The sequence below is a fragment of the Aethina tumida genome, chromosome 2, assembly GCF_024364675.1.
Source record: "Aethina tumida isolate Nest 87 chromosome 2, icAetTumi1.1, whole genome shotgun sequence".
NCBI lineage: Eukaryota > Metazoa > Arthropoda > Insecta > Coleoptera > Nitidulidae > Aethina > Aethina tumida.
In genome coordinates, this window is record NC_065436.1 from 25580896 (window position 1) to 25595665 (window position 14770).

The 14770-nt window shown below is 33.8% G+C and overlaps 1 protein-coding gene and 1 non-coding gene across 2 annotated transcripts; one reads left to right on the plus strand and one right to left on the minus strand.

The window, feature by feature from the left end:
• The first annotated feature begins 11564 nt into the window (after positions 1-11564).
• On the plus strand, positions 11565-14154 carry LOC109609008 (cilia- and flagella-associated protein 100). Its single transcript, XM_020025622.2, has 5 exons — positions 11565-11944; positions 12001-12837; positions 12887-13084; positions 13136-13323; positions 13907-14154. The coding sequence occupies exons 1-5, from the start codon at positions 11598-11600 to the stop codon at positions 14089-14091; spliced, it is 1755 nt and encodes a 584-aa protein (XP_019881181.1). The 5' UTR covers positions 11565-11597; the 3' UTR covers positions 14092-14154.
• Positions 14155-14172: 18 nt separating this feature from the next.
• Positions 14173-14245, minus strand: Trnaa-agc (transfer RNA alanine (anticodon AGC)). Its single transcript has one exon. It is a non-coding gene; the product is annotated as a tRNA-Ala (tRNA).
• Between the last annotated feature and the right edge of the window lie 525 nt (positions 14246-14770).

A 14770-nucleotide genomic window follows, 5' to 3' on the forward strand; every position in this document is an offset into this window, starting at 1 on the left:
CGATTTCCTGCGGGTGCTTTGAATTTTTCTATCGATGAAAGTAAAATGAAATTTCCTGGCTTTCGACTGTACGTTTTGGTCGTCACTTACTTCTTGATCAGGTGTTGCTTTGCTCATTGTCAATTTTCAATTTATATTATAATTATAAGGCGAAGTTTCCCCTTCATAAACATCCACCCGAAATTGCTCCGAAACAAAGCGCATTGGTGGAGTGATTTACACTCGAGCACTTGATGTTGTAGCTGATTTAAAATTTTAATGTATCGTCTGTTCATATTCAAAATTAGGAAAGTTCCACGTCTGTTTATCCGTCCGCTTTTCACATTATATAAAGCATTCTCTCCGAGTCAGTAATGTGTCCGCCCTAATTAAACATGAACTTATCTCGGAGCAGCAGCATGAAAATTCGAATGTTTGGATAATGGCGTGTGTTCCGTCTGTTTTAGTCGTTGGCTTGAATTTGCACAATTTTGAGCATTTTGATTTAATAACTTGGTGGTGTTAAAATTTAAACGGACTGGATTAAATTATTAAAGGATTTAAAATTAAATAGGGTTATTTTTAGGCAAGAAAATTGAAGAAATCATACTAGCAAATTTTTTATAGAAAATCTAACCACGTCACTGGATTAAGCACCTCCTAAAATAGATACATAAAAAATATGCATATTCATATTTAGCTTAATTTTCAAAAATATTGGAATAAACTATACTCAAAAATTTATTTAATTTTATTAATCGACCGTTCAATTCATTGTATTCATTATATCTTTTTTTGGAGTAATTTTCTAATACGATTCATTAATTCTACTAACAACTTGAGTTATTAGTATAATATAATTAGTATTAGTAATATTCCAATATTATTAAAAAATAAAATCATTAGTTCTCCTTTTGAAAATTTATTCTATACACTATTTTAAGGGTGTAGTTAGATTTGCTAAAAAATGGTGGTATGTTTTCTACAATTTTCATTTCAGTAGGTTTTAGTTTTTGGCCAAAAAATACAAAGTTGTTTCACTTTCAAATGGGCCACACTGTATAATAAGATAGTGGATGTCTTTTTGATATCATTTTTAAATTGATTATGATAAAATATTTCAAGACCATTAAATTCTCATACAGATACTAACATTTTCCATATTAATAGTACTTCTTTCATGGATTTCTCGGATTTTACATGTCTCTGATTAAAGATAATAGTTTTAGGAGTGAATTTAAGATTATTTTGTATTTTGTTTAATTCTCCAAAGTAATTAAGTAACTTTATATTACATATTTAACCATGTTCACAGACCGTGATATTAAATATTTTAATTTTTTATTCGTGGAAACTTTTAGTTTTGTTATCAGTCTGATTTAAATGAAATTGCAGCTGTTATAATGTGACAAAGATGAGTACATTCAAAAATTTATTCAAACTTTCTAAAATAAAATGAAAACATCTACAAGTTGATTTAAAATTTGACCCAAATAATTTATTACCAATTACATCCAGTTGAATTAAAACATTTAACAAGTATATAAAAATATTTCTTGTAGTTGTCTTTTATAGTAAGAGAAAATACACCACAAGCAGTTTCTACATCATTCCGAGTGCCGAATAAATTTCATTTTACTCCCCGTTTCTTGTCCACGAAATCATTCCCTGTGCACGATTCAAAGGAGCGATACAGTTAAAAAGATCAGCCCCCAGAGCTCGTATAAAAAGCCAGCAAGAGGAAAAATTGAGGGGTTTTAAAAGAGTAATGGGACGTAAACAACAGTGCCCGTCACATCAAACACTCCGTCAGTGTTCTGTCCAAAATCAAATAAATTTAACCGGAAAAAAATCTGACTTGATTACATCGACAACTGAAGGCTTGTTTATCTAGCGCACCCGCACATCGAATCTGAACCAACTAACAGAGTCATCGGCAGTGCAGCAGAACGCATTGTGTCGTAAAAATGTCAAGACACGGCTCTAACTCCGGGATTCGTGATTTTGTAGAAAATCGACAGCATAATAGAATTGCAACGGAGTGAAATGCGGCAAATGTCCGAGATGAAAGTCGAGGACCCGTGCCTGTTTGTCATGATCATTAGCTATTGAGATTGCACATTTTTTTTCTAAAGGCGGAAAACGTAATGCACACCGTGTTCAATTATTATTGTCACTCGATCGTTCGTTAATTGGTTAATTAGTAGGAAACAGTAATTCGTTGCCGTCGGCATTTCATAATCTGTTTTAAATTATGTAATTGAGAATTAATAATCCGTTGCGATTTAATGGCAATTTCGTGCGTACACTTGTGACTTGGTAATCAGGTGTCTGATGTTTCCAATTATTTTGTTATAACTGTTCAATTAACGGATGATTAAAAATTATTCTTCGGGGGACAATCGATTACCCGTTTTGTGGTCTTCCAGGATTATACAATAAAATATATTTGCTGATTCGTGATGGTCTGGTTAATATTCAATTTAATTTCCTGACAACTTTGATTCAACTTGAAATTATTGTGAAAAATTCTATTTTTAAGATTTAATTATAATAATGTAACAATTGGAATATTAATAATAACGTTATGAGTGAAAATTACATATTTTGATTATAACAAACCCTTTGATTAAACAATGCTGTTTAAAATTAATATTGTTATTTTCCATTATTTAATTATAAAATGTGCTATTATATAAAGCATTAATAATTCCAGTTTATATTTAATATAATCATATTGTTATTTTGACTATCTATTGTTTGGAATAAAAATATAAAAAACTAAATTAAAATCGGTATAAATATTATATAATATAATAATAATTTATTTTGATGTTTTCAGAAAGAAGGTCTTCTAAAGATTTAAAATAATTAATCACGTACCTGTTCAATTTGTTCCTATTTTATCGATTAAATGTCTAAAAAAGGAGGTATTTTTTTCTAGAGCTTTTCTGAAAAAAATTCAACTCTCCTCTTTTATACAGTAGGAAAAGCGTTTGACCCGTCTGAATTTAGAGAGAGACATCATGCATGACAGAGACAGTAGAAGTCTGTCCCATATTGGGAGACTTACTGTGTCTATTGTACGTGATGTGTCTTTCAGGATTCAGATGTATCAAACTCTTTTCATACTGTATATGAGTAACCTGGTCAAATATTTACATTTGGTATTATCCTAAAATACTAGTCATTTTAAAGGTTGCTTTATAATGCCTCTCCCATAGAAGTCTTGATCCCTATTGATGAAAAACTCTAGTAAACGATTTTCACAATCTCCTCGTGATACGAATTTCTTATGTCTAAGAAAGTTATAAAATACAAGAATAAGATGGTAATCGCTTGGTGCCGGGTCCGGACTATATGGTGGATGCATCCCACCCAAGGTCCCGGAGTTTATAGCGAGTCACAATAGACGTGTGTGACCTGTTCTGTTGGTCAATTCTCATCGTTTTTGGTCAATCGCTAGCTTCAAACGGTCCAGCTGTTGACAGTAGAAGTCCTAATTTAGTGTTTGGTCATATACAAACAACTCATAATAAAAGATTCCTTTCCAGTTCCACCAAATGCACAACAGAACCTTCCTGGCTGTTAGTCCTGGTTTGGCCACAGTTTGAGCTGCTTTAACGCACTTTAACCACGATCATTTTGGCACAATGTTATCGTATGTGACACATTTTTCATCCTCAGTCACCATCCGTTGGTGTCGATTTAATTCCGTCTGTCCATCATGTTTTCTGGTGTGGTACTCAAACATCAAGCTTCTTCTTGAATTCGACTGTGTGCAAATGGTTTAAAACTGTTTTATAGACGATCTTTAGCTCGTGGGTTTGATTACTTCTGTGATTTTATCGACATTTTCGACGACGTCACTCTAACTGTAGTGATTAATACTTACAAAATATCGATTTTATTCAATCTAATAGATTATTATATAAAAATGCAGTACCGTTTTTTTATTTTTTCATCACATTTTCTCACTCTATTTTTTAGAGCAAAGGTACTTTTAATTAACTTAATAATATTTCTTAGGTTAAGGCTTTTTTGGTACTGCCCCAACAGGTTCACCAACTTGAGTGTACTGACCAGACTTGCGTAATCAAATCGTTTTTCAACATCAATAAAATGATAATGTGCATTGCGTGAAAGAAATGAATTAATAAATGTCAAACGCGAATTTTTTTTAATTCTCACTTATTGTTTTAAATTGTAATTGTATATTTTAAATAGAATGTAGGAAACTGAAATAAAACGACGTAATTGAAAAAAGCTTTTAAATAATATACACACTTCAATACAAAAACATGAATGTAGCTTTTTATAATTAAAGTGACACTGCCAAAATGAATTTGTTAATGAGGCTTTTAACCCCGTGTTCGGCTAATGCATTTAACGGCATAGTGCTGTCGATGAATTATGCTCCGCACCGAAAATATTGTCATTGTTTAATTAAACTTCGGGTAATTTATTTCACGTGTCGAAACGGTGGAGAAAACAAACTGAAAAAGCAAAACCGGCGAAGAAGTGAGGTGTGCACTTTTCTCCGGTGTTTCGTCGGATTATAATGAGCATTGTTTCGGTGTGCCGTTATGCTGGTGCACTGCGGGGATGCACTTTTTAGCGAATTGTTGTTTTGTCTGTTGCTGGGATTTTTTGAGGTTTTCGTACTACTACCAAAAAAAAACAACTTAACATTTGTCTGTGATGTGTTTTATACAATGTGATATAGATTTGATATTTCTAAGGAACGAATTAAGAGACTATTGCATTGTTTTAAATTTTGTAGATGCAACGTTATATTACCAGGTTTACATGATTAATAATAGTAGTTAACGTAGTTGCTTACCTATAAGTTGTCATTTAGAAAATTGTTACCGTAATCTGTGACTATAAACAAATTAAATTATATTGATAAATACATTTATTTATACTTACATAAAGTATATGTAAAATTAAAAATGTTACTTATACATCCTAAAAGTAATTTTTTAAGCAATCAAGGTAATCAACCTAGTTGAAAGTTAGAATACAAGTTAACGTATAGTAAAAGTTAATATAGGCAACTCAAATTGCAATTGTATCTATTCTGTGTTCTATAAGTTTAGTACAAAATACAATTTTAATTGTTACAATGCAAAAAAAGTTTGATTTCATGATTTTCAAGAAAGCGCAATATGTTATTTGTTTTTTCAAAATTAATCCTAAAAAAATAAAACATATAATTTTAAATATGAACACTGCATTTCATTTTAACAATTTTAATTACATTTATAAAATTTATATGACATTTGCATGTTGAAACGTTGGAAACAATGTAAAAAAGGCGTTAGGGGATATTAAAAACTGTTAAAATGTAATATAATGTGTTTATTATGTACATTTTTTACTTTTATGACAATATGAATGCAATATTTGTTAATAACAATAAAATATACAGTTTGTGCAATGGTTCCATTAATATACATATATGTCTAAATAGTACATACAAATAATTTTTAACTCCATAAACCTTTTATCTTTTTAGAGTGTTACATAAATAGCATGTAATAATTTCATTATTCATCATTGTTTCCAATTTTATTGCTTTATATGCAATATGCATGGCTACAATTGTTAATATCTAATGACCATAAAATTGGAATTAGAAAGGATACTCATCGTAAACATTGAATTTTTTATTATTTTATTTAATTTTATATTGTGTAATATTTTCCAAGTAAATAAATAAAATATACGTTTATAACTGCAATACAACTACTACTTAGACAACTGATGTTCATGAAATCAGTTGTCTAAGTTGTTCCTCTATTATATTTTAGCTGAAACTAATTTAGTATCTAATAATTTGTAGACATTTGGAAAGTTTGGTTTGCAAGTAAAGGTTTTTACTATCAGCCAATAAACAAAAAATAAAAAAGAGTTATTACAATTTTGTAGTCTGCCAAAAAGTTGCGTTCTGCGATATTTCAGAATCAGAAACTGAGTTCTAGATACTTAAATCACTTTTTCTCGAAACAGTAAGAGGCCACCACTTCGGAACACTCTGTATTAACGAGAGTACTCATATATTTTCGAAAACTTATTTATTTTTATACATATACCTTGTAATATTTCTAATTCAACCAACGAACAAGAAACGGCGTCAAACGGTACGACCGGCAAACGACATAATTCCAGTACATACCATCGATGGGTTACCATATCGGTAGATCGTTCCGCAAAGTGCAATCGGACCCGTTGCCGATCGACGGACCAACACGTCCGAGCCGTAGCGGTACCATTGGCCTGAAGCGAGCACCAGCTCTTCGGAATCCGCCGCATCCACTTTATCTGGGTTACCGTGATAATTCGCCGCCGAGATCATCACGTGCCTTTGGTATCTTCGTGCGGAGGGTTGTGGTGCCAAAGGGAACCGACTCACTTTCTCTGTTTTGCACGATAACCAGCACATGGTGTAGGTGGTGGGCACCTGCATCCTAAATTGTACCCGAACAATAACTTTGGAAATTTGTCCACTTAACACCAGATTAAGCTACCGGAAGTATCACATCATATCTATAAGTTAATTATTTAATTAATCAGCTCATGAATATTAGCGATTATTTAATCCGCTCCAGCACTTACCAGACTACTTTGATAATTGAACTCTTTGAATAATGTATCGCATTTTTTAACCAGTCTACGCACGTGGGACTAATCCAGTTGTTTTAGTTTCGTAACGTTGCACCGCTTAATGAAGAAAAATTGATCCATTCATAAATAATAGATTTAATCCGTGTGGCTGTTGCATAATTGCAGTGGCACGTGGGTGCATAAGCAGGAAGATATTAATTATGAATGAGAAACAATTCGTCCGTGTCACATAAATTTGTGATATTCTAAATCCATGAATACTCATAAGTCCAGATTACTAGGTTAATGCTCAAAAAACTGATGGTTCTTGTTCTTCCTTCCAAGCGATAAAATAAGAAAAAATGTAACTAATTAAAATATCAATCAATGTAATAATAATAACTAATTACTGCGGTATATAAAAGAAGTGGTTTCGCTTCCATAATCATGTCAGGTTGGGTTTCCTGCAATTTTTTCACATCCCTTATAAATAATAATTGTACCGTGTTACAATTATGTGTGGCACGTGGGTGCGGTTCGTAACAGGAAGAGACCGTTTAGAAGAATAACATGTTTAGTGCACCGATTTACTGCTAGAGTCAGGTGGACGCAGGCAGTTCCCGGTTTTAAGTTGGAGGGACGATAAATTCCGACAATCGCTGGTCCCAGACCATTATGGCCGACTGGGAACGATAAAACTGAGGGGTCCATGTAGGTGGTTAATTTCTTCGGGATCTGGCCTCACTACGTAGTGTGCAACGGGTAATTGGGTGGAATTATGCACTTGGACTGGCTTAATGGTGGAACTGTTTCGTTCTTAGTTGATGGAGTTCTAATTTACATTTTAACTGCTGGTAAATTGCGTTGCCTACAATTATTTAGGAAGTAAATTGGAAAAGTTTTTTAGATAGTTACTGAAAGTGTACCAAACAGTATTCATTGAGGATATCACAATGACGTAAAAACAGTCCAAACAATTGTGATTCGATTAAATTTCAACAAATCGTCAATCTTAACTTTGTGTTAATATTTTATTTTAAAAACAACATCTTATTCACTATCATGTATCAATTTGTTTTGCATAATACTCTAATAATTGATTCTATTCTTCTTGACTTAAGTAGGTAAATAGGAAATATATGATAAACAAGATTTTTCTGTACTAAATAGTAAGTCTTTGAGTAATGATCGTGTACAATTTTAGATAACTCAACAAAAGTCAAAGGCCAGTATGCAGCTGGTGTTGATAGTGCATCTGGTAAGCTTAATGTATCATTATTCCAACAAACTAAACACCGTAAAACTTTATAGAGACAATAAAGCCTGGTCGAGGCACGCGCATCGAAAATAGCCAGAAGAGAATTATAACCCAAATGCAGAATTATCTGCTATCTATAACCATTTTAAAATCATACATCATAGTTGAAAACTTTGTATTGTAGTTGGTTCGCCTATTTATCACGTGTTAAATGATGTATTACATCGTGCTTCCTGTTGCTCGACATAATAGTTCGCAGGTAGCACAGATACATAATTGTAACGCGGCATTGAGTAAATTACGACTGACCTTCCCCGTATTGTAAAGTTGCGTATTGTTTCCTAGTTCCTTCCTGTCTACCGAATCGCAGAGGATGTCCGCTTTTTAACAACAATAATCTGCACTCTCCGCTCTGTTTCACAATTCAATTCACCTGATTTGTGTAGGCGTTGGGGAGATAAAACTTGTAATGTTACAACCTAACAGTTGTTCCTTGGTACAATTATAAAATTCCCAATAGTACCATTAACATGAGAATGAAGTTTAGGATTTTATGTGTCTCCATAAAATAGACGGTGCTACATAGTGTTGTATCACCGTCATTGTTATGTGAGGCAACGGTTTAATATTTGTACAAGGAAGTTACTGGAATTAAATTTCCGCTCTACGTAATCGATGAAAGTTATTAAAAGTGAAGGGATAATGGAATGAATATGTAGTTCTAACCCTATCTTAATTGATCTTGCCCGTTCGGAAGGGTTTTTAATAAGCTCCTGGAATAAGCTCACGAACAAACCGGAATTGATTTTTTGATACAACGCGTTCTGGCAATAAGCCCTTTAAATTTAAAGGAGTTTTGTAGTTAAAACGAAAATAAAGACACTTAATGTCTAATAAATAGTGATATTATTGATCATTATTAAAGTCTAGACATTTTAAACTACTCCACTCTTCTAAGACTTTAATAAGGACTATAAATTATCTATTAAAATTTCATGTGTCAAGAAATAATTTTGAATATTTTGTTCGTACTCTTTGATATAATTGTAAAATATCATCTATGTTTTCAAGAATGATAAATGAACAATATGTTTTGGCTTTCTTTCCTGTGTCATCTTGGAAACGACAATGTTTCCTTTGGGAGCTTATTATAACGTCCCACGGAGATTTACATATATTTCATAAAGTTGGCACAGAAAAGTTGCTTCAAATTTACATCCAATACTATTCAACATCAATTCAACAAATGGCCACATTTAAAATATCGTAGCATAAGAAATTTACCAAAAACGCCACCAACAAGTACTTAACTAAAAGTTTTAAAATGTGAAGCGTTTACCGTCACCTACTTGCTTTGATGTACGACTAAGTTTCCACCTTCCGGAATTTCAAAATAAATCTCACGTCGAAAAGTATGAATTACGTCCCGTGCAGAAATAATTTCCATTCGTTGAAATAAGAAACTTCGTAATATACAGCACTTGAAAATTGTAAATATCGCTCCTTAAGGGCCAAAAACTTTCTTGCACCTCCGAGATGATTTCGAGTTGGTATCAACGCGAGAACGACCATAAATATAACCCCGATAGTTGTCACTTGTAAAAAGAATACGGCCAAGGGTTACCATTACTCGGGCGACTGGTCGCTTTATTTCAACTCGGTAATTGAGTTGCTGAAAAAGTTTAAATTACACTGTCTGCTCTCGGAATTTATGCCGCTCCGGAACAATTCATACTTCACAATTTTACAGATTTTAATTTATATAACGGAAAAACGAACTAGACCGCGGTGGGACGGAATTGGAAATGATAATTGTCTTTGGTACTTTTTCGAGGGAAAAATAAAACGTGTCCCCATCGAATTCAATTAGAAGTGGCGCGACTTTGCCACATCACCGGTTTAATTTAAAAGAAGGGAAACGAGTTTACGTACACTTAAGATATGCCCCGATAAATTACAACGAAAATAGCGCGGCATCCAATTATTAATTCTGACACGCTTAAAGAGGGTTTTCGTCGCTCTATCTACGGCAGATAAAAGGGGAAAGACGTTTTAAAACGTATTGCCCGTAAGTACAGTTTAGTTACCAGATGTGTTCAACTACTCACATCCTAATCAAGAAGAAATATTGCAGGAAGTAGGCGAGTTTGGCCTCTTAAAATAATATATTTAAGGCCCACATCTTGAATATGTTTGTTTTCGTTTTCGCTTCGCAGGTTTTGTTTATAAAGATTTTTCCACCGTACAGCAGGAAATGCGAGAGAACTTATTCTGGGTAATTTTCTGTGAAATTAAGACTGGAAAATGGGGACGAATAAATTCATTAAATGCTAGAGCAGGAGCTGGAGTTATTTTGCATAATCACGGAACAAATGCTTACTTTAAAGTTCTAAAGTGGCTTATTATCCTATCACAACTCAGCGGCTCCATTAATTTTAAAATTTCTTGCTTGAAACTTTAAAATTAAATACTGGCTGGCAGTAAAATCTGTATATGTAAAGATCTCGTGTTCCAAGTTGACATACACAATTATTTTGACGTGATGAAAGGGTAAACAAAAAATTCTTAATACACATTAACGAAACATGAATGGGAAATGTTGGCGAAGTGTGTTAAAGCTCATATGACGTGACTCTCATGTTTGCTTAGTTGCTGCATTTGATGTAATTTGATAAACTGCAGGAAATTGTCTGCAGTTCGAATTACGGGGACCTAAAAACACAGTTTATCACCATCTGTATTAATTTATAAAGTAATAAAGCCGGTTAAGCATGTGATTTATCGTATGGAAGGAAATAGTAATTTTTTTAATCAAACGTAGAGAGGCATTCTCGATTTCAGAACAGGTGGTCATATTTATCACATGGTTCGAATCTAATAGAATTCTATTGGCTTAGTTTTTTTTTATTAAATTACCAGTGAATGTTGGGTTTCTCTAATTCATAGAGGTTTTCTAATATATAACTGTAGATGTGACAATTTCTACACGTGTATGTCATAAATTCAAAGACCTAAACTTCTGAAGAACAGTTCCAGATGTTCCCAAAGTGCTAACAAAAAAATGAATATTTGTGCAAACTTGCTCTTCCTAGCTTGCTCTTTTAAGTGTATCATTAATAAATTCAAGTAACAAGCTTCGTAGTAATTACCCCATTAATATTCCATGTGTTGAAATTAATTGATTAACTCCTCGACTGAAAAACCATTTCAAGCAATCATTGACTCCAACTAATTACATTAATAAGAGACTACTAACAAATCTAATAAATAATATAACATAATTACGCCAATAATACATCATTTGATCTATCGGATAAACATCCGCAACAACTGTTTAAAGCAGTCCGTTCAAAATGATATTGATTAGGGTAAATCATCGTTGGAAGTCCCGCGGACCGTACAAATAGGACGTGCAGACAGACGGGGGCGAGATTTACGCTGTCTGAGCAATTCTGACGCAGGTAATCCGAAATTCACCTGCCATAGATAAAGTTACGCGTTAAATTGTTGCTTGCCGTAAATATTGGAGGAATATGGAACTAAAATGTGCTGCGTGATCCCCCCTAATTTGATTTATATGATGTCAGAATCTCGGAATTTTGTCGAGACCAAATAAAAGAAATAACAGTTTGAATATGGCGCTTACATTGAATTAACAAACGAAAATTCCTTAGTAACCGTTATCGATCAAATATTTCCTTCATAAGTATTTGTCATTTTATACCTTGTTCTACAAAAAATTGTTTAAACGATGTCTGACGGCAGTGGAATAACAAAATTAACAGCCACAGAAGACGATGGACTAGGAGACGGTACTCTGCGTCGTCCCAAGTTCTTACTAAGGAAGAAGCCGCCAAAAAAGCCAAAGACTAAAATCATCAAAAGATATTTTACGGCTGGACATAAGATAAATGACCAAAATCAGCGGGACTTTTATGCCGAACCCAGTCCGTTTAGCTATCCCAATGACTTTGAAGCTTTCGCAGCAAAAGTTTTGTCCAAAGCATGGAGAGAGGATATGATCAGAAAGGAGTTGGCCAAATCAGCTTTTGAAAGGACCAACCACAACTCGAGACAATACCAAGATTTGCTCAACAGGTTAGTTTGCTCTCCTTAGCACGTTACCTTAATATAATAATTTATGATAATTTCAGACTGTATGTCAAGGAACCAACTGTAAGTAACATGAAAACAGTCACCGACATAGACCCAGAATATTATTCGGCCGTGGAAGGGCGACCGATCAAAGAAAAGTTCGAGTACCTAAAATACAAGAACACAATGAGAGAGCTGTTGAAAACACGAATCATAATCGGTTATCGAGAAGACGACATAATGCTAATCGACGAAAACATCAAGATGGAACGACTCATCATCCAGCAAATGAAGGAGCGCTACCAAGTCTACGTGAATATCTTCGAAGAGTTCTTGTACAAGGACCATACAATGGCGATGAATCTACTCTCCGAAGCCGACAAGGCGTCAAAGAGGGCCAGCGAAAAGTACGAAGAATACAAGCAGATGGCCAAAGACTACTCCGGATTGCGTTCCGTTTTGTACAACTTGGAAGAAAAGTGGAGGAACTGCCAGATGTACCAAAAGTTTCTGTACCTCATCAGTCCCATCAGCTGGCGACGCGAACACGACCCCGACTTGGACAAATCCAAGGAATTCATCACGGTGGAATCCATCAGGGAGATCTTCAACAAATACTCTACCACGGAGGACAAGGATTTGGACGCAATAATGGACCAGTTTTTGTTGGACTGCGACACGTTGGAAGAACCGAAGCTGTATTTTTCCGAACCTAAGCAATTGATGGACATGTTCCTGTTTATGGAGATGCAGAATTTGAATTCGTTGTTGCATTCTGAGGAACTGGCCGAACCTATTGAGGCCCTCAAGAATACGATGGACAAAACCAGGCAACAGTTTGATTTGGAAATTAAGAACTTGAAGGACGCTATTAATAAACTGGAAGGAGGCATTCTGTGAGTAGTGTAATGAAATTTGTACGAGATTTTATGTGATGATTTTAAGGTGGGAAGAGGAAAGGGCTTTGTATTTGGAACAAATGGCGCATGAACTCATTAATGGTCCGTTTAAAGAGCTATTAATAGATGAGGACGTGTTGAATCTCCATGTGTTCGTCGAAGATGTTTATGAAACTAGGATTGCCCAGAACGATGCGAATTTGAGCATGGGAGAAATGATCAAAGCGATTGAAAACAGATACAGGTTACCGGCTAATATTGTTTTAATGTTTTGTTTATATTAATCATTTTTTAGAGACGAACTGTTACAGTTGGACAAACTTCCTATAGAACAAGTTGCCAAGCTGGAGGGTAATGCATATTTGGAACAAATTAAGGTTCTGAAATTGGCCGAGGATGCAAAGAAACAATACTACGCTTTGGAACGACTTACCTATTATATGGAAAAAGCATTTGCACCACCATACCACAGAACTGGCAGACGTAAGTGTTCCAATTTAATACTTATAGGCTTTTATATATTTTTAAAACGTGTATTTGCAACCTTTCAATATGCCATTCATGACACTTTAAACCTGCTGAAAGCAAGCAGTGAAGTAAATCCTATAAAGAAGTAAGTCTGAGAAAAATGGTCACGATAATATAAATTTTTAACGATAAATCGTGCGCCAGACGAAAATTGTCTCCCATAATCTCTGAGGTTTGCAGAAGTCACGGAAAAGTCAGCATTTTAGAGATCCATTTTCCATGCGTTTTCTTTCGCCTACATTCACGATGTGTAGCAAATCTCACATTTAAGACTCTCGCCTCTCTTGACTGGAGGGCCGTTATTCTTCGAGTACGTAATTTCCCTCTTTTATAAACTGACTTTTTGCAAGTCAAGTGGCGAGCCACTAGAGCCGGGACACTAAATTATAAATGGATACCATTACGTTGAGATCTCGGCTGTGCAAGATGCAAGAGTTTTTTTTTATTAGCGAACATGTAAAGTTACACGTATTTTTTTTATTTCAATGTCTTAGAGGAATATATAATGTAAGGATTTATGAATATTTTATTGTTGCAGAATTTAAGAATCGTTCTCATCCTTTGAATCCACCGAAACCGATCCCGCCTCCACCTAGGGCACTGACTGAAGAGGAAGAGGACCACTTGGTGTTCTTCACTGATTATTGCGAACATACTGATAATTTACAAGACTATTTGGCGCCTTTCAACGACGAGGCTGAAGAAAGGCACAAGGAAAACTAAATAAAATATTTTTTATTTATACTATATTGTTGTTAATGAATAAATAAATTGGTAGCATTTTTATTTGTTTAAAAAAAAAACTGGAGGCGCCGGGTATCGATCCCGGTACCTCTCGCATGCTAAGCGAGCGCTCTACCATCTGAGCTACGCCCCCGTTGTTAAAGCTCTTATTCTGGATCCATACATTGTATTATTAAAGTTAAATATCAATCCTAAATTTTTACTTTATAGTGGATGTTTTCTAAGTATAGAATTAGTTTTTTTTATTTTTGTCTTTTGTAAATTTATAAAAAATTATATTTTTACATCATATTTAGGATATACCTAGCATATTTTAAGAATATCATTAAAAAATATTTCGGAAGTAAAAAGTTCTGAGTAGTACAAAATATAGACCCAAAATAAAAACCTTGAAAAAAATAAATTTACCATAAAGTTTAAAGTAAAAATTTATAAAAATTATTTACTTCATATTTAGTATATTTTAAAAAAATGATTACAGAAAATAATTCTGAAGTAATAAGTTTTGAATAGAACAAAATGTAGACCCAAAATAAAGTCATGTAAAGATTAAATTTTGCCATTTTGTTATTTTAGGTTAGGCATATTTAAAAAAAAGAACCTTTGATAATTCTAGAATATAACAAGACTGATCCGTAAAAAATCATGTAAAAACTAA